The 23,613-nt window shown below is 39.1% G+C and overlaps 1 protein-coding gene across 14 annotated transcripts in view; it reads left to right on the top strand.

The window, feature by feature from the left end:
- The first annotated feature begins 142 nt into the window (after positions 1-142).
- Positions 143-23,613, top strand: part of CAPRIN2 (caprin family member 2) — a 46,244-nt gene continuing 22,773 nt past the window's right edge. For 8 of the 14 annotated variants that reach the window (XM_040642297.1, XM_040642295.1, XM_040642296.1 and 5 more), the window contains exons 1-6: positions 201-333; positions 1,438-1,703; positions 3,623-3,685; positions 14,227-14,313; positions 20,189-20,427; positions 21,698-21,780. In XM_040642297.1, coding sequence (XP_040498231.1) covers positions 1,452-1,703; positions 3,623-3,685; positions 14,227-14,313; positions 20,189-20,427; positions 21,698-21,780 — 724 coding nt within the window. In that variant the 5' untranslated portion in view covers positions 201-333; positions 1,438-1,451. Of the gene's footprint in view, positions 334-1,437; positions 1,704-2,252; positions 2,336-3,622; positions 3,686-14,226; positions 14,314-20,188; positions 20,428-21,697; positions 21,781-23,613 lie in introns of those variants that run through there. The other 6 variants (XM_040642301.1, XM_040642300.1, XM_040642298.1 and 3 more) reach the window with 4 other exon arrangements.

The following is a 23,613-nucleotide window of genomic DNA, read 5'->3' as shown; positions in this document are numbered from 1 at the left end:
CGGCGGCGGCGGCGGCGGCGGCGACTGGGGCACCGGAAGGAGGCGGTGCGGGGCAGCCCGAGGATGCGCGTGCGGGCGGATGGGGGCGGGGCGCGCCTATATCAGCCCCGCGCGGCGGAAAGGGCGGGCCTGGGCAAGAGCGGCTGAGTCGGCGGAGCGCCCGGCGCCGCAGACGCCGCCAGCGAGGACAGGGAGGGGAGAGGGAGGAGGCGGGAGGAGGAGACGCAAGTGCGGGGTGGCGCCGGTCCACCTCCGCAGCTCTCCTGGCTCCCGCCGGCTTTCGAAGGCGGGCCCGGGCTGCGGCAGCGGCAGCGGCCTCGGGGGCCTGCGGAGGTGAAGCCGAGCTGCGGCGGCCTGGGTCGACGCGGCGTGGGGAGGCGGCCCACCCGGGCGGGGTGGGCAGGGCTGGGTGGCCGCCGCGGCAGAGAGGTGGAAGGGCGGCTCGGCATCCTCGGGGCGGGGCCGTCGAGGGCAGGTGGCCAGTGCGTTTTGTTTCCAGGTCGGCCTCCCCAGAGGCACCTGCAGAAGGGGCCCCAGCCTGGTGCCTCGGCGTCCGGAAGGCTGTGGGAAGGGCGGGGGTCGGTGCCCTCGGGGCGCTGAAGTGGCCGCCCTGTAGTGGCGACTCTCGCGCGGGCCCCTGCGGGGATTGAGGATCGGCGCTGGCCTGCATGGGGCCTGTTATGTCCTTGCTTTGGGGGTGCTCCGTAAGGGGATGCGTGGGGGTGAAGGGGGTGCGAGGACCACTGACCAGGGCGGTGTAAGGCTCGCGACGATGAGCTTTTAAACTGGTGTGGTGTGAATGGTTATGGCTTAGTCTAAACGGAACAGAAAACCAAGTTGGGGCTCTTGCAGGTACCTCGCTACAAATGTCCAATAGTGACGGACTTGCCTTGTAGGCCCCCGAGCAAGCAAAGGGAAGTTAGGGGTCTTGTTCAAGAAGCTACTCTTTAGTGAATGAGGCTGTGAAAGAATGTGTGCTCGGGATTTTCTCTTAAATGGCGTTGTTTATGACTGCGTTGGGGCTAGTGGTGAGGGATAATGTAAAGAGGTTTGAAAGGCTGCCTTAAGGTCCTAATGGGGAGAGCTTATTTTTTGTGTGTCATCATTTGACCATAGAAATTATTCAGAATGTGGATTGCCCTTACGAGAGAAGAGGAGCTCTGAAGCCATTGCTTGATTAGCAGTTCTCCCTCTGTGGAAAGTTGGATTTCTGGAAACATCCCCCGTATTGTAGATTTTGCCTACGTAAAGGCGCTAGTGCTTGGCACTAATCACCTTAAAAGTAGTGAAATAGAAGCACCATTACTGGGTTTTGAGTTCACTTCTGTGGAAGAGAATTTTGAGGGAGTGGGTCTAGACTTCTCAGGGAAGTTAAAGTTTCCTTGTATTCCTCTACCCTGAATTTACTTTTATATCTAACTTTTTTTCTTCCTTCAGCTTCATCTGTTTCAATGGTGCAACTCTCTTCATCTCCTTTTGGTTACCAGTCACCTTCAGGCCGTTCAGAGGAGGGAAGAGAGGGGAATATGAAGTCAGCCAAGCCCCAAGTGAACCACAGTCAGCATGGGGAAAGCCAGCGGGCCATGAGCCCCTTGCAGTCTGCTCTCAGTTCTGCTGCCTCTCCTTCCCAAGCATATGAGACATATATTGATAATGGACTCATATGCCTTAAACACAAAATTAGAAACATTGAGAAAAAGAAGGTAACTATTCCCCTCGCATCCTTGTATATGTACCATCTGTAATAAGTAATAAGGGCCAGAGAACTGACATTTTTACTTCCTAAAAGATGTAACTAACCTTGGGATTTAGCTGGCTGAAAACATACAAGCAGGTTAAATGTTAGGTATATTAAACATTTTCTGTTTGATTTTTCAGCGTAACTGAAAATATTCTTCATAGTAAAATTATTATGTATGCTGCTGTTGAAATACTTGAAGAGCTAGCAGCTTTAAGTCAGATTCTTTGAGTGTAGTATTAATGTTTCTTTTCATAGATGAGTAATAGCCTGATTTTTTAAGCTTGTTTTCCTTGTGACTTTCTGCAGCGGTTGATATTGCAGTATAGCTGCTGCAGTCATTGGAAGCCTCAACCACGGTAGAGCCAGAAAATGTTTTAGCACTAATTTTTGTGTTGCTAGGTGATCGTTTAAGATTGGTAGGTGAAAGCATTGTAGAAAGCCTTATAAAGGGACTCCTTATAATCAGCCTAACGTTACAGTAAATGCTGATGTAAAGATCCAACTCATTGCTCATTTCCTGAGTCATGGAGCCTGTGAAGCAGGACTGCACGTTGCTTTGTTGTGTCATGATTCTCTCTCGCTTGTGATAGTAAGGTGAGTGACTGTCTGGACCTGGGAACTCTTACATGGTTTTATTCTATGACCTAGTTAAACCTTAGGAAAGTTGCTTTTAATGGAGGAGCGTGAAGAGATTGAGTCTAGTTGACTCTGTTTCTCTCCCCGCGACCCAAGGTAGTGAAGAAAGGCCAGTTACTAGTAGCTTCTGTGTAGCCCTAGCTCTCACCAGTTGTCTTTTGAATGCATGCAGTGATGCAGTTAATCCCAAGCATGATAAGGTGAGTGTGCCTGGGTCAGCAGAAATTCCCTGCCACTATGGGAAACTAGTCAAAGCAGGATCCATGCAAAGCAGGATCTGTCGGTGGAGACTCTTTAATGTCTTTTACCCCCGGCAGAGGAACTACATGTATACGTTTATTCTCTAGCTGAACTATAGTACCTCTTTAATTTTGGATACTTATCTGGTCAGTACCAATGCTTTTGTTTCAAGCTTCTGGGAAAGCACTTTAAAGCTATAAAGCCGGTATGGGAGGAGCCTAAACATTGCTTTTAGAATAGGATAGTGGGTCATGTCATTATTATGGGGACAATAAATACAATTTGTTATGTATTTACTGAAATACATACCAAATTTAATATGAAAAAAAGATTTTGAATTAAGGCTATTATAATGCTAGAGAAAATATCTTTTGCGTTTCTATACTTCCATTAAGAAGTTTGCTATTGGACAAATGCCACATAATTCAACAGGTAACTAATAGTTTAAGCATGAGGTTGGAGGAGGATTTCTCAGCCTAAACGCTATTGACATTTTGTGCCAGATAATTCTTGTTGGTGGGGGGAGGGGCTATCTGGATTGTAGGGTGATTGGCAGCATCCCTGGCTTCTACCCAGAAGATGCCAGTAGCACTCTCCACCTCCTTCCCATCCTCCAAGCAGTGATAACCAAAAATATCTCCAGACATTGCCACAGATCCCTGAGGGTCAAAATTGTCCCTGATTGAGCACCACTGGGTTAGGGGCATATGATTGACTAGTTAAGTCCCTATGTGTTAAGTAGTCTTATTATAAACAGAGGCCACCAAGAGAAAAGAGTTTCATTACTGCTTAACTTTCCTAATTCCAGACTAATGTTGATTGTGTGTAATATTTTTTTCCCTGACTGGACCTTACCTGCAGTTGCTGCTTGCCTTATAGTAAACTGGTATTCTTACAGATTAATAGCTTACTTCAAGAACTTTGTTTTCTTAAGAAGCAGGCTGTTAGTTTATTTCTTTAGAATTTTATATCAGACTATAGCAGATACAAGTTTCTCTTTTGTAGCTCAAACTTGAAGACTACAAGGATCGCCTGAAAAATGGGGAGCAACTTAATCCAGACCAGTTGGTAAGTGGTTTATGATCCTTTGGTCACACTTGCTCGTTTTTTTTTGTTGTTGTTGTTGTTTTTTCCTTAATAAAACTCTATATGGGTTTGGTGAGACCAAAGATTTGAGAAGGCCAATAAAGAAAATCCACTGGATTTTTCAAAAGACTGTCTTCTTCATCCATGTGATCTGACGGATTACTTTTGCACTAACAGAGGGTATGGATGGGGTTGTGGGTTGTTAAATTTAAGAGTGAAAATGTAGACCATCACTAAGAGTTAACGTATGGATTTAAATTAAACTTTTGCTAGGGAGGAATGAAGAAGTGGAGGGAAGACTAGCTTTCCACTGTTCACTGATTTACTCTAAAGTGGTCATCTTTCTGCTCTAAAATGTCAAAGAATATTCTAGCTTGACTAGGTTTTCTCCTTTTTCTTCCCCCTAATCCCTTTTGCGTTCTCCCCTTACTTTTCTATCATAGATTGCTATGAAACCTCTCAGGGGGCACGTGTATCTGATATCTGGCTATCTGGCCTTTTTTTTTTTTTTTTTAACCTTACTTTAAAAGAGTATTTGCACCTTTTAAAAATATATTCTATGGTATACCTGGCAACTGCAAGTTTTATCTAATGTGAAAGAGTTTTTGCGATATGAAAATAAAAAAACTGTTTAATGGATCTTTGCCTAATCACATCTCTTGGCTAGGAAGGGACAAAATTAAGTTATTCGATCTAGTCTGTAGATCTGTTGTTGTCTTCTTTTTTAGCTAAGATTTTTGGTTGTGTATCACAAATACTGGCATTCAGGGTCTTTTCCCTTGCCATGTGGACTCGTCTTCACTGACCTAGAATTTTTGTGATGTAGGAAATTACAATTTTGCTGAGGCACAGATTTGAATTGTGTGAGCTCCGAGAATGATGTGCTCACACTGCTGGTGAGAGGACTTAGCTGGACATCCAGCATTTCAACATAGCTTTGTTTTCAACTGGCCTGGTATGTTCAATGATTTTTAAAGTGATAATACTTTTCTTAGTGTAAATATCCTTGAAGGAAGTGTTCTGTTATAGTAGTATGTGATTTTGGGGAAACGGGGGGTTAGGGGTAGGGAGGTTGGTGGTTCTCATGGTAGCATTCTAAGAAATAAATGTCAAGGACAAGATATATTTCCGACTTCCAGCCAGGCAAACTCTAAACTCAGTCTTTCAGTACTGTCTTAATAACTACATGTTGCTTCTATAGGATTCACTTTGAATTCTCGAGTTAAATGCTGACAACTGCCAAATTTACATTGCCAATAGATAAGTCCTCGAAACTGTAGATTTCCTATGTTCAGTTGCCTATTTGGCATCTCCTGACTTCACCCTGCCCCCCAAAACCTGTTCCTCCTCTAATTAGTGATGTCAGTTAATGGCTTGAGGAACTAGAAGGATGGTGTTGGCAAGGAGAATTTCTCATCTTTCTCCTAATAGAGACCACACATCTAGCCCATTAGCAAGGTCAGTTCTCCCTTCAAGGTAAATCCGGAAACTGGCCATTTCTCAAATTCCGCTCCTGCCATCCTGGTCTAAGCCGCATCATCTTTCATCTACATTACTGTAGTGTCTTCCTCACAGGTCTTTCTATTTCTGTTCTTTGTCCAAGCCTGTTCTCAGCACGGTAGCTTCAGTACCCATCATGGTAGCAAAATGTCCTTACTGTGGCCGACAGAGTCCTATAAAAGATACTCCCTACGTCCTTTCAACATCTTTATTGCATTTCCTGCACTTCATCCCATGCTAACTTCATTCCTGCTACACTGGCCTCCTTGCTATTCCTCAAACATCCCAGGCACACTTCTGTTTCAGGGCATTTGCACGTGCTGTTCCTACTGCCTGGGATGCTTTATTCCCAGGTGTCTGAATGGCTCAGTTTTCAATCTCCTTCAGCTTTTTATTTGAAGGTCATCTCAGTAAGGCTTGTCCGCACAACACTATACCTCCATTCCCCCATTCACGCTCCTTAGGTCTTTGCTTTAATTTCCTCTCTTTTAAGATTTTTTTAAAAAGTTTTTATTATATTATGTTAGCCACCATACAGTACATCCTTCGTTTTTGATGTAGTGTTCCATGATTCATTGTTTGTGTATAACACCCAGTGCTCCATGCAATACGTGCCCTCCTTAATACCCATCACCAGCCTATCGCAATCCCCCACCCCCTCCCTTCTGAAGCCCTCAGTTTGTTTCCCAGAGTCCATAGTCTCTCGTGGTTCATTCCCCCTTCTGTTTATCCCCCCTTAATTTTTTTTTTTTAAAAGATTTCATTTATTTGAGAGAGAATGAGTGCTTGGGGGGGTGGGGCAGAGGGAAAGGGGGAGAGAGAATCTTAAGTGGACTCTGCACTGAGTGTGGAGCCTACGACGAGGGGCTCCATCGCATGACCCTGAGATCATGGCCTGACTCAAAATGAAGAGTCAGATGCTTAACTGACTGAGCCACCCAGGCATCCTGCCTTGCTTCTCTGACCAGCTGTAAAATTCATTTTGTTTCTCTTGAAATGAAAGTTCCATTAAAGTAGAAATTCTGTCCATTGCTGTTTTCCTAGTACTTAGGATACTTTAGAGCATATAGTAAACATGTAAAGTATTTGTTACGTATAGATTTACTAAATAAAAAATGATAGAATGTTTTTAGATATAATTAAGCATGTAGTTTGTGGTACTTTTGAGAACTAACATATACAAGCAGTATATATTTGAGGTAGAAATTTAGAAAATGCAGATAAATGGGAAGAAAAAAAATGTAAAAATCTATGATCTGAACCCTCAGAGAACCGTCATCAGTAGTGTAGTATTTAATAAGTTCTAAGTTTAGGGTTTTTTTTGTTTTTTGTTTTTGTGAGTAAAGCGATAGACATTTGTTAAGTGAAGATACAGAAAAAGCTCTCAAGAGTGTGAGGGAGTCCAGACAGGGTTGCCTGTCTGGCAATGAGGGCCTTCAGGGTTGGTCTTTTATAGAAAGCTAAGCAGGAAACTTAAATTCTTTTAACATCTCTATTGATAACACCTTCAACGACTTCCTTTTTAGGGGCTTGTTATTCTTTGTTGGTCACAGGTGGTTATAATAAAGACCCCCACCCCACCCCACCCACCTAGGGCAGGGTGGTCCCATTTGTCCTCTTAGCGCTGGTTTCCCCACACCTCCACATTTTTGGGATTTCTGTGAGCCTGATCTCACAGCCCCCTATCTTTCCCTGCCTATCTCTTCCTGTCCCTTACTCATTCCTCCCACTGGAATAGTAACCCTAACTGCGTGTTAGGGAACAGGCGATAACTGCTCTGGTGCTTCCTGCTGAAATGGGGCAGCGGGCCATGTGGCAGCTAGAATCTGTCCAGGGTCGGTCCTGGTGCTTGTGGTATGGCTCCAGGCTCATGATGGGCAGCACACGGTACGTGCATCAGCACATGGAAAAGGATGAACAGTTAGGCCCCAAATTATGATCACATCCCTTAGATAAGATCCCCAAGTACCAGTTTTGTCAAATAGGTAGTGGTTATTTTGATCTTATTTAATTGATCACAAATGTTCCATATTAACTAAGTTTAGTTATTTAAGTTGGTAATAATTTACATAGTTCAGAAATTAGGAAATGTTTTATTACTTATTTTTTAAAGATTTTATTTGTTTATTAGAGTGCATGCAAGCATGAGCAGTGGGAGAGGGAGAAGCAGACTCCTTGTTGAGCTGGGAGTCCCACACGGGGCTGATCCTAGGACCCACAGATCACAACCTGAGCTGAAGGCAGATGCTTAACCTACTGAGCCACCCAGATGCTTCAGAAATGAGGAAATAGGGGCACCTGGGTGGCTCAGCCATTAAGTGTCTGCCTTCAACTCAGGTCATGACCAAGCCCCACATCGGGCTCCCTGCTTGGAGGGCAGCCTGCTTCTCCCTCTCACACTCCCCTTGTGTTCCCTCTCTCGCTGTCTCTGTCAAGTAAATAAGTAAAATCTTAAAAAAAAAAAGAAATTAGGAAATGCTTTAAAAGACAGTTTTTCTTTTCACCATGTCCTTTGTTCACTTCTTATCTTACAAAGTCCAGTAGTCCCCCTCCCCCGCCTTATTTGTGGTTTTGCTTTCCCTGGTTTCTGTTACCTGTGGTCAGCCGAGGTCGGGAAGCAGAAGATCCTCTGATGTACGGTCAGAAGGTCAATAGTAGCCTAACACTATGTCACAGTGCCTGCGTCCTTCACCTCACGTCATCTCACCATGTAGGCATTTTATCATCTCCCATCATCACTAAAAGGGTGACTACAGTACAGTGAGATATTTTGCAAGACCACATTCATAAAGCTTTTAGTACTGTAATATTGTTATAATTTTTCTATTTTATTAATCTTTTTACTCTGCCTAATGTATAAATTAACCTTCATCCTAGGAATGTGTATATAGAGAAGGAAAAAACAGTATATATAAGGTTCAGTACTATCTGTGGTTTCAGGCATCTACTGGGGTCTGGGAACACATTCCCCCATGGATAAGGGGAACTATTGTAATGATTGCTAGTAGATTCTTACATATCTGTCCAGAGTGTTGTCTCTATAAGCCAGCAGATATTCTTCTTCCTGCCTTCTCTTCCTCCATTTTCTATACAATTTAGTTTAGCTATAGATACTCTTGGGGCCTTTATTCTTGGCCCTTACTTTTTTTTTTAATAGACTATTTTTTGAGCAGTTACGGGTTTATAGCAACCCTGAGCAGAAAGTTAAGAGTTGTACCCACTGATCCCACATGTGCACTGCCTCCTCTACCATCAGCATTACTTACGAGAGAGGTAACATTTATTATAATTGAACATACGTTGACACATCACCATCATACCAAGTCCATAGTTTACATTAGGGTTCATCTTATGGTTTTGTACATTTTGTGGGTTTTTGACAAATGTATAATGGCACGTATCTACCATTATAATATGTAAAATAGTTTCAGTGCTCTAAAATCTGCCTTGCTCTGCCTGTTCATCCACTGCTTCTTTTTCAATACCATGTCAGTGTTTCCATAATAACATTGTCTTTAAGGATTGAATTGTTTTATGAAACTCTCTCAGCCTGGTTCTTGTTTTGGGTGGGAGGTTTTGAAAATATTCTGTCTCTCTTTTTTTTTTTTTTTGAAATTGATTATTATTATTTTTTTTTTGAGTCAACTTTTCAAAACTTTTCTTTGAAAATCACTTACTTCATCCAGCTTAAAAAACTTACTTGCATAGATTGGGGCAAAGTAATTTTTGGTAAAAGTCTGTCTCTCTCTTACTTTGTTTTTTTCTAATTTTGTATGATTCTGTTTCCTCAGTTTACTTTTAATTAAGTTAGCTAGTTTGTTTTTTTTTTTTAAGCTAGCCTCTGGGTTTATTTTAGTTTTTCTCTTCTCCTTTTTTCTTTCTGCTTTCCTTTGGTTTATTTGCTTCATTTTCTAACTTTAAATTGCATGGTTTCCTTTTTTCCCCATTGGTATGCATTTAAGGCTGTGAATTTTCCTTCCAGCACTGCTTTAGCTAAAAATTGGATACTGACTGTATTTTCAATATTGTAGGCTAGGAATTTTGTAATTTCAGTTTGTAGTTCTTCATTAACCCAACATATATTCTTAATATTGCAAGTAAAGCTTTCTATGATCTGCATGGCTATTATAACCTCTGTAGTAGTAACTTTGAAGTAACCTGTCAAGACTAAGCTAAAGATTAAAAAGATTTCATTAAGATTTTTAGTACAAACCTAGATTTTTCTTTTGAAACAGGGAGAAGATTGTCCTTTTTTTCCCCAAAGATTTTATTTATTTGAGACAAGAGAGACCGAGAAAGCAAGCAAGCACGCTGGGGGTGGGGGGGCAGAAGCAGGCTCCCCGCTGAGCCTGGAGCCCAGGAGGGAGTTGGGGGGGGATCATTCTGGGATCATGACCTGAGCCAAAGGCAGCCGCTTAACCGACTGAGCCACCCAGGCGCCTCAGAAGATTGTCTTAATGAGGTTTTTTAGAGGCCCACTCATAACTTAAATATCTATTTTGGTTCAGCTCTGGATTTGAAATGGAGAACTGAGATTCAGGTGAGTGCTTGAGCAAATGGCAAGGGACACTTTCAGCTTCATTGAAGTTTTTATTTTTAAAGACTTAGGATTTGGTACCCATCTCTGGTTGCTAAACTCTGACCTTATGTTATATGTAATGCACAATGCAAAACTCATTAAATAACACGGAATCTTTTCTGCTTTGTAGTCCCACAGCAATTGGCCTAGTCAAGGCACACCACCCAAATGTTATGTAGCCTTTCTAATTAACATCCTTTTCTTGAGACCTTCCTTTTCATTTCACCAGTCCTATTCCCGCTAGTGTTCTTTTTTTGAAACAGAAATCTCAGTATATAATTCTGTTCGAAATTTTTAAAATTCTATTCAGAATCTTCAGCATATTTGTGACTAAAATCGTGTTCTGAACTGCGTTTTATTATTTCAACAATAATACATTAAGTATTTATGCTGGGAGGTTCTGTGCTTAACGTTAGGGTTATAACCTAAGGGGAAATGTGATCCTTGTCCGCATGGATATAGTGTGATGGAGAAGAGGTAGGAAATAAGTAAATACAAATATGATAGATGTTAGAGTGAAGTACAGAGTGATAATGGATTATAATGAGGAATCTAACCTAGTTTGGAGAATTGAGGACAGCTTCCTTGAGAAAGAAAGTGCTTTAGTTAAGACCTAAAAAATGAATAGGACTTAGCAAGTTCAAATGGAAAAGGAGGAAGAGCAGGCTAGGCGGATGCTAGCATGTGTTATGGGCCTGAGTGGGAAAAGAATGATTTTACAAAGAGCCTCTCTAGGAAACTGGAAAGAAAGCCAGTATGGATGGAATAAAGTAGTTGGAGGGGGAAAGCCACTTAAACATACATCTTTGTTTGCCATTTAAAGGCTTTGTGTTTTTTCTTAAGGTTATCAGAAATGATACAGATAGGTTTTAAACAGAGCAGGACTCATAGATCTGTAATTAAAGAAAATCACTTTATAGGGTGAGTAATGGTTTGGAGATGGTAAGTGTGGATGTAAGGAGACTAGATAAGGGTTGGCTGTAGTCTGGGTCAGGGGTTATAGGTACCTTGCTGGTACCAAGGTAGCAGCAGGGAGGGTTTGAGTAAAGTAGCCGGATTTGAGAGGTGGAATTAACATAGCTTGGTGACAGGATATAGGAGTAGAGGGAAGAGCCAAGAATGTTTCCAGGTTTCTGATTCAAACACTTGGATGGATGGCAAAACCATTTATTGGGCCTGGAAACACTGGGGGTGGTGAAGGTTTTGGGAGGATAGGATAAAGAGCTCAATTTTGGACCATTGATTTTAATGTGCCTGTGAAACATTAAGGGGTGATATGTAGTAAGTATGTAAGATACAGGTGTGGAGCACAGAGAAGTTTGGTTAATAGATACTTCATCTCTATGGCTGCTAATTGAAACCATGAGAAAAGATGAGACTGTCTTGGGTGAGAATATAGAAAGAAAAGCCTAGGACATTTGACATTTGGTGTTTGAATAATAAACTAAAAATACTTACAGTGAGCTTACCTCAGGGTCAGGCATCATTTTGAGTGATTTATAAATATGAAATCATTTGAATTGCCCAACATCTCTAATGTAGGTCCTATTTATTTCATAAATGCTAAAAACAGAGGTGAGAGAAGTTCATGGAAAAATTACTGGTAAATAAACAGCTGGAGAAATGGGAGAAGAATGGAAGTTTAGTGTTATTAAAAACAGATGTTTGTAGAGCAAGAGGATGCCTTCATCTTGAAGTCTTCTGAGAAGTAAACCAGAATGAGAGCTATTAAAGATCTATGGGTTTGAAAGGTGGTGTTGACATTGCTGACTGCAGCCAGTATAGTTCTGCCAGAATGGTGGAAACAGTATCCAGGTTGATAAGGGCTGAAGAGGAAATGGGAGACCCTGTAGACATTTTTGAAATTTTTCTGAGACTGGAAAAGGTGGTAGCCAAAAAAGTACTTTTTATTTTTCTAATTTAGGCTGGGGGAGACTTGAACATGTTAAATGCTGGTTTAAGCATCAACAGAGAGGGAGAAACTCAAGATTTTTAAATGGGAATCACAGAGTAAGATTTCATATGAAAGCATAATTGAAAAGGATCCAGAGCACAGGTAGAAGGATACCTCCTCCAGTAAACAAGGAAAGGGAGAAGAAAGGATGGATGCACATTGGGTAATGGGAAGTTGAGGTGGTTCCCATTTGATGCTGCTTTTCTTGAATCAAAGTTGATACCATTTGGGAGTAAATAAGAGGTTGTTTCCGTCTGGTTTTACATACCTCTAAGGGCTGTATACTATGGTTGTGTTGTCTGTGCATTCTTGGTTCTATAGGAGGAAAGCCTCTTCACCTTTGTTTATTATGAAACATGATCCCAACAAAATGCTGCCTTAGGTTATATTGCACAGTAAAGCCAGCATTGGAATCTACCACTCAACTCCAGCAGTACATTTACCTATCATGGGGTACAGGGTATGCCCATAGTTAACTTCATAGGTAAAAATGCCATACTCTTCCAAAATTATTTTGCTAATTTATGCTAACACTGGTAGTATCATAGGAGTTCTTATTATTCTATATTTTTGTAAAGATTTAGTATTATTGGGGCGTCCGGGTGGCTCAGTTGGTTAAGCGTGTGCCTTTGGCTCAAGTCATGATCCCAGGGTTGTAGGATAGAGCCCTGCATCGGGCTCCCATCTAAGGAGGGAGTCTGCTTCTCCCTCTCCCCTTGCTCATGCTTGCTCTCTCTCTCAAATAAATGAAATCTTAAAAAAAGATGTAGTATTATCAGACTGTTTTTAAAACAGCTTTTCGAAGTATCATGTACATAAAATTAACCCATTTTAAGTGTATGTCAATGTATAGTAAATTTGTAGAGTTATGCAACTTCATGACAATCTGAATTCAAACACCTGTAACCCCTCCAAGTTCCTTTTTGTATCCTTATTTGCTTTCTAACTCTGTAAGTTTGTCTTTTCTAGATATTTCATATAAGATAGTCTTTCCCATATGGCTTCTTTGACTTAGTGTTATGTTTTTGAGGTTCGCCCTCATGTATCATCATGTATCAGTAATTCATTTCTTTTTATTGCTGACGAGTATCCTTTGAATGGTTATTCCACATCTTCTTTATCCGTTTACCTGTTGCTGTATATTTGGATTGTTTTTATTTGGGGCCATAATGAATATGCTGCTATACAAATTTGCATGTAAGTCTTTATGTGGACATATGTTTTCTTTTAGGTAGATAGCTAGTAGTGGAGTACTGTATTACTTTAATTATGAAGACTTTAAAATATATCTTTTATGTGGTTCGACAATTTCCCCATCTTCTTCTGTTTCATATTATTGGTCTTCCATCTAGATTTGAGTTAGTCTCATTAAAATCTACGCTTTTTCTAACTACCACCTTTGTTCACCAGTGAAATCTTTTTTGTTGTTGTTGTTCATCTATGAAATCTTTAAAAAAAAAAAACTCCTTTAAATTTACAATCTTTCTGTTACAGTACTTAATTTCATTTTTTATAGGTAATTGTTTACAAATCTTTTCTACCATAGTATAATTTTTTTTTAAAGATTTTATTTATTTATTGGACAGAGAGAGACACAGTGAGAGAGGGAACACCAGCAAGGGGAGTGGGAGAGGGAGAAGTGGGCCTGACGCGGGGCTCGATCCCAGGACCCTGGGATCATGACCTGAGCTGAAGGCAGACGCCTAACAACTGAGCCACCCAGGCGCCCCTAAATTTTTTTTTTTTTTGAAAGACTATTTGAGAGAGAGGGAGAGCTCCTGCATGTGGGGAGGGGTAGAGGGGGAGAATCTTTAAGCAGATTCCCTGCTGAGCATGGAGCCCAAGATGGGGCTTAATCCCATGACCCATGAGATCATGACCTGAGCCAAAACTGAGAGTCGGATGCTCAACTGACTGAGCCACCTAGGCGCCCCAGATTTCTTGAAGTTGCTTATTCATCTGTGTCATGCTCACTATGCTTCTTGTGTACTGTATTTGAGTAGTGAGTGAATATTGACAGAGGAATTCTGTTGGCTTATTGCTCTTAAAAACAACTGGTCTCTGTGACCTTGCACTTTATAGACAGGAACTCAGCTCCTTTATTATGGCTCAGATTATTAGTATAAAAATTGAATTTTTATATTTATTTTTAAATTTTTAGATTTTTTTTTTAAGGGGGTGAGGGGCCCAGGGAGAGAGAGAATCTCAAGCAGGTGCTCAGTCTCACAACCCTGAGGTCATGACCTGAGCCAAAACCAAGAGTCAGACACTTAACTGACTGAGCCACCTAGACTCCTAAAAATTGAATTTTTAAATTTAACTTTATATAACTTCTATTAAATGCTCTTTCTTCCTACTTTTTTGAGTAAGTATTGTAAATGGCTAGTTCATAAAGTTTTACGTCTTCTGTTGTTTTTATAGGAACACTTATTCTGATGTATTTGTACTTAGAAGTTAACAGAATTGATGTTTTCTTATCCTATTCGGTAGGAAGCAGTGGAGAAATATGAAGAAGTACTACATAACTTAGAATTTGCCAAGGAACTTCAGAAAACCTTTTCTGGACTGAGCCAAGATGTGAGTATGTTTTCTTTGCTTTTTTCTGAAACCACTCTATTGATCTTGAGGAAAATATTAGTGTCCATTAATGATGTTCTGTTACCATCCATCTAATTCCTGCTGATATTTTATTGGGGTTGACTATAACTAATGTAGAATTAGTGTTTCCAGATTTCTGGAGTCTCAAGAAAACACAAATGTATCTAAATATGAGATACTGTGAATAAAGTATTTGTTCTTTAATGTGTATTCACTGTGGTGTTACAACAGTCATTGAAAAGGGAATAAAAACTGTTAAATGGATACATTCATGAACAAGATTTTATTTTATTTTTTTAAAGCAGTCATTTTTATTTTGTTTTTTAGAAAGGGAGAGAGGGAGAAGGAGGGGCAGAGGAAGACAGAAAATATTAAGCTCTCATGACCTTGAAGTCATGACCTGAGCCAAAATCAAGAGTTGGACACTTAACCAACTGAGCCACCCAGGCATTCCTATGAAAGAGATTTTAGAATATAGGTTTATAAATTTATATAACATAGGCTTGTAAGTTTAGGATTATTTAACATATTAGGAACAGAATTGGTAAACTTTCTCTTGACACCATGATAGTTACTAACAGGAAGATTTGTAATCGTTGTTAAATAGAGTTAAGTCTGGTTTCACAGCTTGTTAGATTCTTGGTGTTGGCAGTATAAACTTTTATCTCTGACAGATTTAGTTAGTAATTAATAGGAAGCCTTAAGCATTCATTAATGAAGTATTCTTTGCTCCTTTAGAATTGTATTAAAAGGGGGCGCCTGGGTGGCACAGCGGTTAAGCGTCTGCCTTCGGCTCAGGGCGTGATCCCGGCATTAGGGGATCGAGCCCCACATCAGGCTCCTCCACTATGAGCCTGCTTCTTCCTCTCCCACTCCCCCTGCTTGTGTTCCCTCTCTCGCTGGCTGTCTCTATCTCTGTCAAATAAATAAATAAAATCGTTAAAAAAAAAAAAAGAATTGTATTAAAAGGTCCTTTAAAGATCATATTCTAACAATTAAGGACATTTTTTTGTAAATTCATTTCTGTGGTGGGGAACATGCTGCCTAAATTTTTTGGATGTCTGTCTGTCTGTCTTTCTTTCTTTCTCTCTCTCTCTCTTTCTTTCTTTCCCTCCCTCCTTCCTTCCTTCCTTCCTTTTTTCTTCCTTTCTTTTCTTTTTTTTTTTTTTTTGTAATATTTTATATATTTATTTGAGAGAGACAGAGCATGAGCAGGTCGAGGGGCCCAGGCAGAGAAATAATAAGCTGACTCCCCACAGAGTGTGGAGCCTGATGCAGGGCTCCATCCCAGGACCCTAAGGTGATGACCCCAGCCGAAGCCAACGCTTAACTGACTGAGCCACCCAGGTGCCCCTGGGTATTTTCTTCTTGTATGGTGAACTAAAAATTCTCTCTTCCATTCATTCCTCTGGCATCAGAAAACCTCCCCAAACAAAAAAAGCCAACATATCATTTCCAGGCTGAAGACATCTACCGTCTTAATCCTTGTAATATTGTTGCTCTCTCTGGATGTTTGACTTAATTAACTCTTAAAAGGTAGTGTGTAAATCTAAAGTAACCTAATATAGAACAATTACTTTCTGTTTTCTGGATAATTCTGTTAATGCAAGTTTAAGATTGGGGTGCCTGGGTGACTCAGTTGGTAGAGCATCTGACTCCATCTCAGGGTCCTGGGTTCAAGCCCCACACTGGGGGTGGAGCCGACTTTAAAACAAAGTCTAAGATGATATTAGTTCTTTTTGCCAACCATAGCATACTTTAACTCAAGTTTACTCATTTATCATTTAATTTTAGTACTTTCTGTGAATTCCACAGTTATTTAAATATTTGTAGGCTATTTTAGATAAAATACTTTCAAATCAAATTTTTGTCTTATACATGTGTGATTGCCCCTCCCATGTTAGATTTATTTAGTTTTGACCCACTTTACTGTAAGAAAATATTTCATACCTTTCCTGTGGTTGGGTGTTTGGAAGTGTACTTCTATAAAAGTTAAAATTTTCTATTAACTCTCTTTACTCAAAAGTTATTTGATAATTTTAGTTTTTTAGTCAGGTGTTTATTTTTTCAAAGTATGGGTTTTTTTTTAATTCTTTTTAGATTTAAGTTTTTTTTTTAAACAACTTCCATGTGCCAGGTACTTATGTAAGTTCACTTGATTTTTACAGCAATCTAGGAAATAGATGCATAAGTAGCGTGGTTTTAAAGATAAGAAATCTGATGCTTAGCACAAAAGGGAACTTCTTCACAATTGTATTGCCAGTAGGTGGTAGAGTATAGGGCCCTAACTATTTTTTGCTTCTAAAAACCATGTTGTTTATACTAGGACATAGTATCTTTCTATTTACATGTTCCTCTACTGCTCTTGTGTGGAGGTAGTTACCACTTCATCAAATTCTATTGATACCCATGAGGTTATTTTTTTCTCATTTATACTGTGGATTTACTTTCACTTTAGGTGAGGTGTAAAGTACTTTGGAACATGCCTTAATGAATCAAGACTCCAAAGGTGCTTGCTAGTTACCTTCCAACATAGTAATTTTTGGACTTTCCTTTTTACTAAAGTCTTTCTTTCATCAAACCTCTTCTATGAGAGTCAGTTTTGCAGTGTGTAACATTTTCTTTCCCTTCAAAGTAAAGTTGGAAGCCTCTCTGTTCTTCCCAGCTATATCTCTGTCTTCGTGACATGAGCTCTGTCCCTTGGTGGGGATTTATCATTCTAAGAGGGATCAGAAAATTAATTTTATTATTCAGTATGATTTGTCGATAATGGTTTATTTCATGTCTTCTTCCTTCTTTACAAATCAGTCCTCAGCTGAAAGAAGAGAAGAAAATGTAACCTGACTTAGTTTCTACATAAATAAGAAGAAATAGGCTATTGTTAGTAGTTTTCTGATTATGATGTAGGAAACAGCATGCTTTCTTACTTGGTACTTGATTGATTCAACAAATATTTGAGGTCCTTTCATCTGTCAGGCTCTGTGCTGGGCACTAGTGATAGATACTGGTAAACAACAGAGATATAGTCCCTGTCATCACAGAGCTGAAACCTAATGGAGATGCAGCTAAATATAAAAAGATAACCATTGAATGTAATCGGTACTTTGATAGGGAAGTTCGGGGTATCCTGAGCTGGTAAGAACATCTCCTCCAGCCTTGGAAATGGCTAACCAGTGAGGTAATCATGGGATACAAACTTGAAGATGCCCTAAGCATCAGTTGCATTTCCCTGTACCTTCATGAAATTGTCCCAAGAGAATCCCACTGTCTTGGAGAGCTAGAATTGCCATCTCTATTCTCTTTCTTCCTCTCAAGCAGAAACTGAGAATCCTGTAGTTTTGGTAAATGTTAATTGGCTTAAGTTCATACTGAGGTCTTGGAAAAAACGATTCTGAGCCTTTGGAATCCTGAAAATATCTTAGTCCACATAACCCCAACCAGTCCTTTGCTCATTATCAAGATTTTACCTTCACCTACTGTCTTTTTTTTTTTTTTAATATTTTTTTATTATATTATGTTAGTCACCATACAGTACATCCCTGGTTTCCGATGTAAAGTTCAATGATTCATTACTTGGGTATAACACCCAGTGCACCATGCAATACGTGCCCTCCTTACTACCCATCACCGGTCTATCCCATTCCCCCACCCCCCTCCCCTCTGAGGCCCTCAGTTTGTTTCTCATCGTCCATAGTCTCTCATGTTTCATTCCCCCTTCTGATTACCCCCCCTTTCTTTATCCCTTTGTTCCCCTACCGATCTTCCTAGTTCTTATATTCCACAGATGAGAGAAATCATATGATAATTGTCTTTCTCTGCTTGACTTATTTCACTTAGCATTATCTCCTCCAGTGCCGTCCATGTTGCAGCAAATGTTGAGAACTCGTTCTTTCTGATAGCTGAGTAATATTCCATTGTATATATGGACCACAACTTCTTAATCCAGTCATCTGTTGAAGGGCATCTCGGCTCCTTCCACGATTTAGCTATTGTGGACATTGCTGCTATGAACATTGGGGTGCATATGGCCCTTCTCTTCACTACGTCTGTATCTTTGGGGTAAACACCCAGTAGTGCAATGGCTGGGTCATAGGGTAGCTCAATTTTTAACTTTTTAAGGGACCTCCACACTGTTTTCCAGAGTGGCTGTACCAACTTGCATTCCCACCAACAATGTAGGAGGGATCCCCTTTCTCCACATCCTCTCCAACAATTGTTGTTTCTTGCCTTGTCAATTTTTGCCATTCTAACTGGCATAAGGTGGTATCTTAGTGTGGTTTTGATTTGAATTTCCCTGATGGCTAATGATTTTGAACATTTTTTCATGTGTCTGTTTCACCTACTGTCTCTTATCCCTGGTAGTAGCACAAGTTAAATTTATTAAGTGACTTTCATACCCCCTAGAAAGGAATTAATAATACCGTAATGAATCTTTTCCTGGGGTTTCCTCCCATCTTCATCTGTTAGGATTTATGAACATGTCTTTTGTAGAGTCTTAAATATGATGGTGTATCAAAGTACTTTAACCCCATATAGGAAAAATGTTCTTTTAGATTTTTGTTTTGTTCTCTTAATCTTCATAACTTGGAAAATATCCAGTAATGATGGAAATACTACAATTAGAAAAACAACTGTGGGGAGAAAAGACGTTTTAGGTTTCTTACTGGAAATAGATGGTACTTTTTATTAATTGGTATTTTATAAATGGGAAGCGACTTTTGAGACCCATGTGTTGTGTCAGACTTTAAGGGATTACGTTTTTTTTTTAATCCTTTTTTTAAGGTTTTATTTATTTCTTAGAGCGTGAGAGCACAAGTAGGGGGAGCAGCAGTAGAGGGAGAGGGAGAAGCAGGCTCTGGTGCCCCAGGGAGTACGGTTCTGAGCTTTAGAGTAGACTCAGGGCTGCTCAATCTACATACACTTTTACTTGATGGAAAATTTGTGTTCCGGTAACTATCCATATATGTTTGGTTAGCTAAATACTGAAAAATATAGCTCCATACAGACTGATGAACTATTATGAAAACCTTTTTTTTTTTTTTTTAAAGATTTTATTTATTTGTCAGAGCACAAGCAGCGGGAGTGGCAGGCAGAGAGAGAAGCAGGCTCCCTGCTGAGTAAGCAGCCTGATGTGGGACTTGATCCCTGGATTCTGAGATCATGGCCCAAGCTGAAGGCAGATGCTTAACTGACTGAGCCACCTAGGCCTCCTGAAAATATCCCTTAATTTTATTTATTTATTTATTTATTCCTTAATTTTAAAAATATCTCTTAATTTTACTTAAAACTATTTGCTGTGGATGTTTTTTAGCAGTATGCTTATAAGACATTTTATTTGTTTGGTTTTCAGTTCCTTATGCTTTAGCTAGTTTTCTTTGGTTTGTTGAAAATTGACCATTTTAGTTGAAATATTCTTCTCCTAGAACAAGAAATTTAAAAAACAAAACCAAAAACTTCAAAACCAAACTGAAGCATTTTCTTACAATCTTTGTCCTAAAAAAGGCTTGATATACATAATAATGGAAAAGTTAAATTTTGGGATTAATATGTATATCAGTGATAGGTACTTTGTTTCTTATCATGGTGTTACCAGAAGTACTAAATACAGCCTGGAGTTCGGAGATATTTGGACTTTCTGAGCTCCAGTTACCTGAGACGTACCGCCTTATTACTCAGGCCCTTCCTCAACTGAAAAGGAAAGGGATTAAATGACCCTGTCAGTTTCATAGTTTTTATATACATGTGAGATACATCATCTAATCTCAAGTCTTTGGGATTAGACTTTTGTGGACTCTGAATTGCTAATATGGGGAGGTAGAGAGTTGTCAATTTAAATTAGTATTTGTTTTAACAGCTACTTAAAGCGCAGAAGAAGGCCCAGAGAAGGGAGCACATGCTAAAACTTGAGGCTGAGAAGAAAAAACTTCGTACTATACTTCAAGTTCAGTATGTATTACAGAACTTGACACAGGAACATGTGCAGAAGGATTTCAAAGGGGGCTTGAATGGTGCAGTGTATTTGCCTTTAAAAGAACTTGACTACCTCATTAAATTTTCAAAACTGACCTGCCCTGAAAGAAATGAAAGTCTGAGGTAAGCTAATGAAAATATTTTCCTAAAAGAGAACATAAAACATTTTAGCACAGTTTTTTAGTTTTATATAGAGTATTTATATATACACACACACATAATAACATATGTATTACAGCGTATATAGAGAGACCGAGAGAGAGAAATTAAGAAAGCATTCATTTGATTGACCATGGCAAACATTGGCCAGACCAGACTGTGACAGTGTTGATAGGCTGTCTAGAAGGAAAGTCAATTTGAATGATCTCATGAATGTGCTTTTTTTTTATTGGAACATTGATTTAAAAAATGTCTAATCCAGTTTTACCTCTGTACAAGTATTAACCATAAACTGATTATTATACTTAAAGTTTTTATCTCAGGCTGTTGTATTACCTGAGAGTCTTTGCCTTTTTACTACTGCTGTACTTAAGTGGAGGTAAATAAAATTTAACTTGGCCAGTATCATTAAACTTTCAGACTGAGAATTATTTGGTGGTCTTCTTACACTGTGAATAAATACTGAGAAGCATATCTAATAATTTAAGAGACAAAATCAGCAAATCGAGGCTATCCAGTTTATCCCCCCATAGTTATCCATTTGCTGGTTTTGGTTTGATGGAGGAACTCAGCTGATGAACAGATCCCTGTGCTTCTGCTTTGTTAGGTATAGGTCCTTCCAGTGTTGTGTCTCTTGGGCTTGCCCAAGCACAGTCAGATTTCAGTTGTTACTGGAAATTAGTCCTGTATCAGGGGAAAAAAACCTAATAAAACTTAATTTTAACCTATGTATAGCCATATAGATTTTGTTATTTCCATTCTGATAGTCTAGTCCATCATCATTATCTATGTGGCTGTTTCCTTACTTCACTTTGATGGCTTTAGGGAGTGTAGCTTACTTTAATGTTTAAGTGAAATATAATTTGGAAAATAAGCTGCTGTCTTTAAAGCGAAATGTAGCTCTTAATATTGCCATTCCACTGTTCTCTCATCTAGGACATATACTTGATGAGTTTTTAAACTCTTTTTTGTCTATTCTTTAATAGTTCTATGTGGTAAAATATTTTAGTTGTTTTAAGAGAAAATGCTTATATTTGAAATCCCTAACTGGGCGTCTAGTCGTCTTTTATAAAATTCGAACTTTTCATTTTGAGAGAGTAAGAAGACAGTAAACATTGAATGTTTTGACTGTTGATGAGCTGTACTGTATAAATTGTATTGCTCCATATAGATGTGTATATATATGTATGTACCTCTAAAGCTACTTTGTTCTGCTGCTGCTTTTCCTTGTCAGTGTTGAAGACCAGATGGAGCAGTCATCCTTGTACTTTTGGGACCTTTTGGAAGGTAGTGAGAAAGCAGTGGTAGGAACGACATGTGAGTTTCTCTACTCTGGACTTATGCAGTAAATACTAGACTTTATGTTTAGAAGTTTAGGACTCTCTTGTTTGTTGTTCGTTTGTTTTGATATTGAGGGCTGAAACTGTGTCAGTCCATTAGAACTTAACATGTCTGGCGATACTATATTCATTGGGAGAATGATCTCTGTTTAGTTCTGTTAAAAGCAGCTATTGTATAATTGTACTCACTAAAATGGAACCCAGGGAGAGTTTTGAAGTAGCAAGTCACTATGATTTGGGAATAAGAGCTAAATACTCATACTGGCTTGACCATTTTGGGGTTCAGTTCTCTGCATGGTAACTTGTTCTATTTAGGAATCACAAATCCACACATTGTTAATAGTAAGTCTTATCTACTGGATGTGTCTAAGAAAATATGAATGATATGGGTACATAGTTTATTGAAACATTGTTGTCTATCGATCTGGAAATGATCTGGAGAGAAAGAGTCCTTTGGGCTTCCTAAATAGACTTTGGCCAAATGATCAAGTAAAAATGGACATGAAGTACATAGTTTTCTGTACTGGCTTAGGATAATGAAAACACTAGAAGCTAGTAAAACATTTTGTTACTCATGATTGCTTCCTTTTGAAAAATATCTAAGTATGCAGTATAACTATCTCAAAATTTCTAAGTCCTTTCAAGTTTAAATCATAGAAATTTTTTTCTTGGTTAGAATGCAAAATGATAATAACTTTGGGACATAGTTTGGCAGTTTCTTATAAAATTCAGTGTATGCTTACTATGTGACCAAGCAATTAAACTTCTAGTACCCAAGAGAATTGTAAACATACATTCACATAAGTACTTGTACATGAATGTTCATATCAGCCTTATTAATGACAGCCCCACACTGAACACAGCCTAGATGTACATCAACTGGTAAAAATTAATAAACCAAATTTGGTATATCCATACAGTAGAATCTACTCAATAATAAAAAAGGAATGAACTATTGATACATGAAACAACATAGATGTGAATCACAAAATAATTATGCTGAGTGAAAGATGCCAGATCAAAAAATGAGTATATACTATATGGTTCCATTTATGTGGAATTCTAGAAAAGACATAACTAGAATGATAGCAGGTCAGTGGTTCCCACGGTGTGGGTGGAGGGGATTGATAGGGGCATGAGGGAACTTTTGAGTTGATGAAAATGTTTTATATCCTGGTTCTGGTGGGAGTAATGTGGCTATGTATCTGTTAAAACTGTATGCTTAAAATGACTTGACTTTGTTTTTGTAAATTACACCTCAAAATTGATTTAAAAAAGAATCTATGTCATAGTACTCCTGTGGAAGAAATAATAGACCCAGATCAAATATGGATACTCTGTTTAATTTGGGAATTATGTTTTTAGTGGATATTAAAAATGAAGTAGACTTTCAGATCTGTTTATGGTACAGCGAATTCAATCATTTTAAGATTTTTTCTTATCAAATAGTGATATGCTAGGAGTCACAGAGAGCATAATTCAAGAGTAAAATCTTTATCATGGGATTTTGCAATTTAAAAATCCTTTAGAGATTGTCCAAGATAGGGTTTTCTAATGGTTATGTTTGAAGAGCTTTTACTTCTCTAAGATTTTAATTACTTGGAGGGTAGAGTAATTGTTAGTTGTGAGGTCTCAGGGACAGATAGGAGAAACAGCTTTTCTGTCAGCTCGGAATAGATGTGTGCTTTTGTAACCTGTTAGTCTTTGATTAGGGTCTCTGATTTTAGCCATTTTTCAAATGGTGGAAGTGGCGGCCCAGAGAAAGTTAAGTGACTTGCTAAACTTTAGGATTCTGGATCTTTAAAATTTA

The sequence above is a fragment of the Ursus maritimus genome, unplaced genomic scaffold, assembly GCF_017311325.1.
Source record: "Ursus maritimus isolate PB19 unplaced genomic scaffold, ASM1731132v1 scaffold_26, whole genome shotgun sequence".
Classification (NCBI taxonomy): domain Eukaryota; kingdom Metazoa; phylum Chordata; class Mammalia; order Carnivora; family Ursidae; genus Ursus; species Ursus maritimus.
Note: the sequence above shows the minus strand (reverse complement) of the source record. Positions and strands in the feature narration are given on the sequence as shown.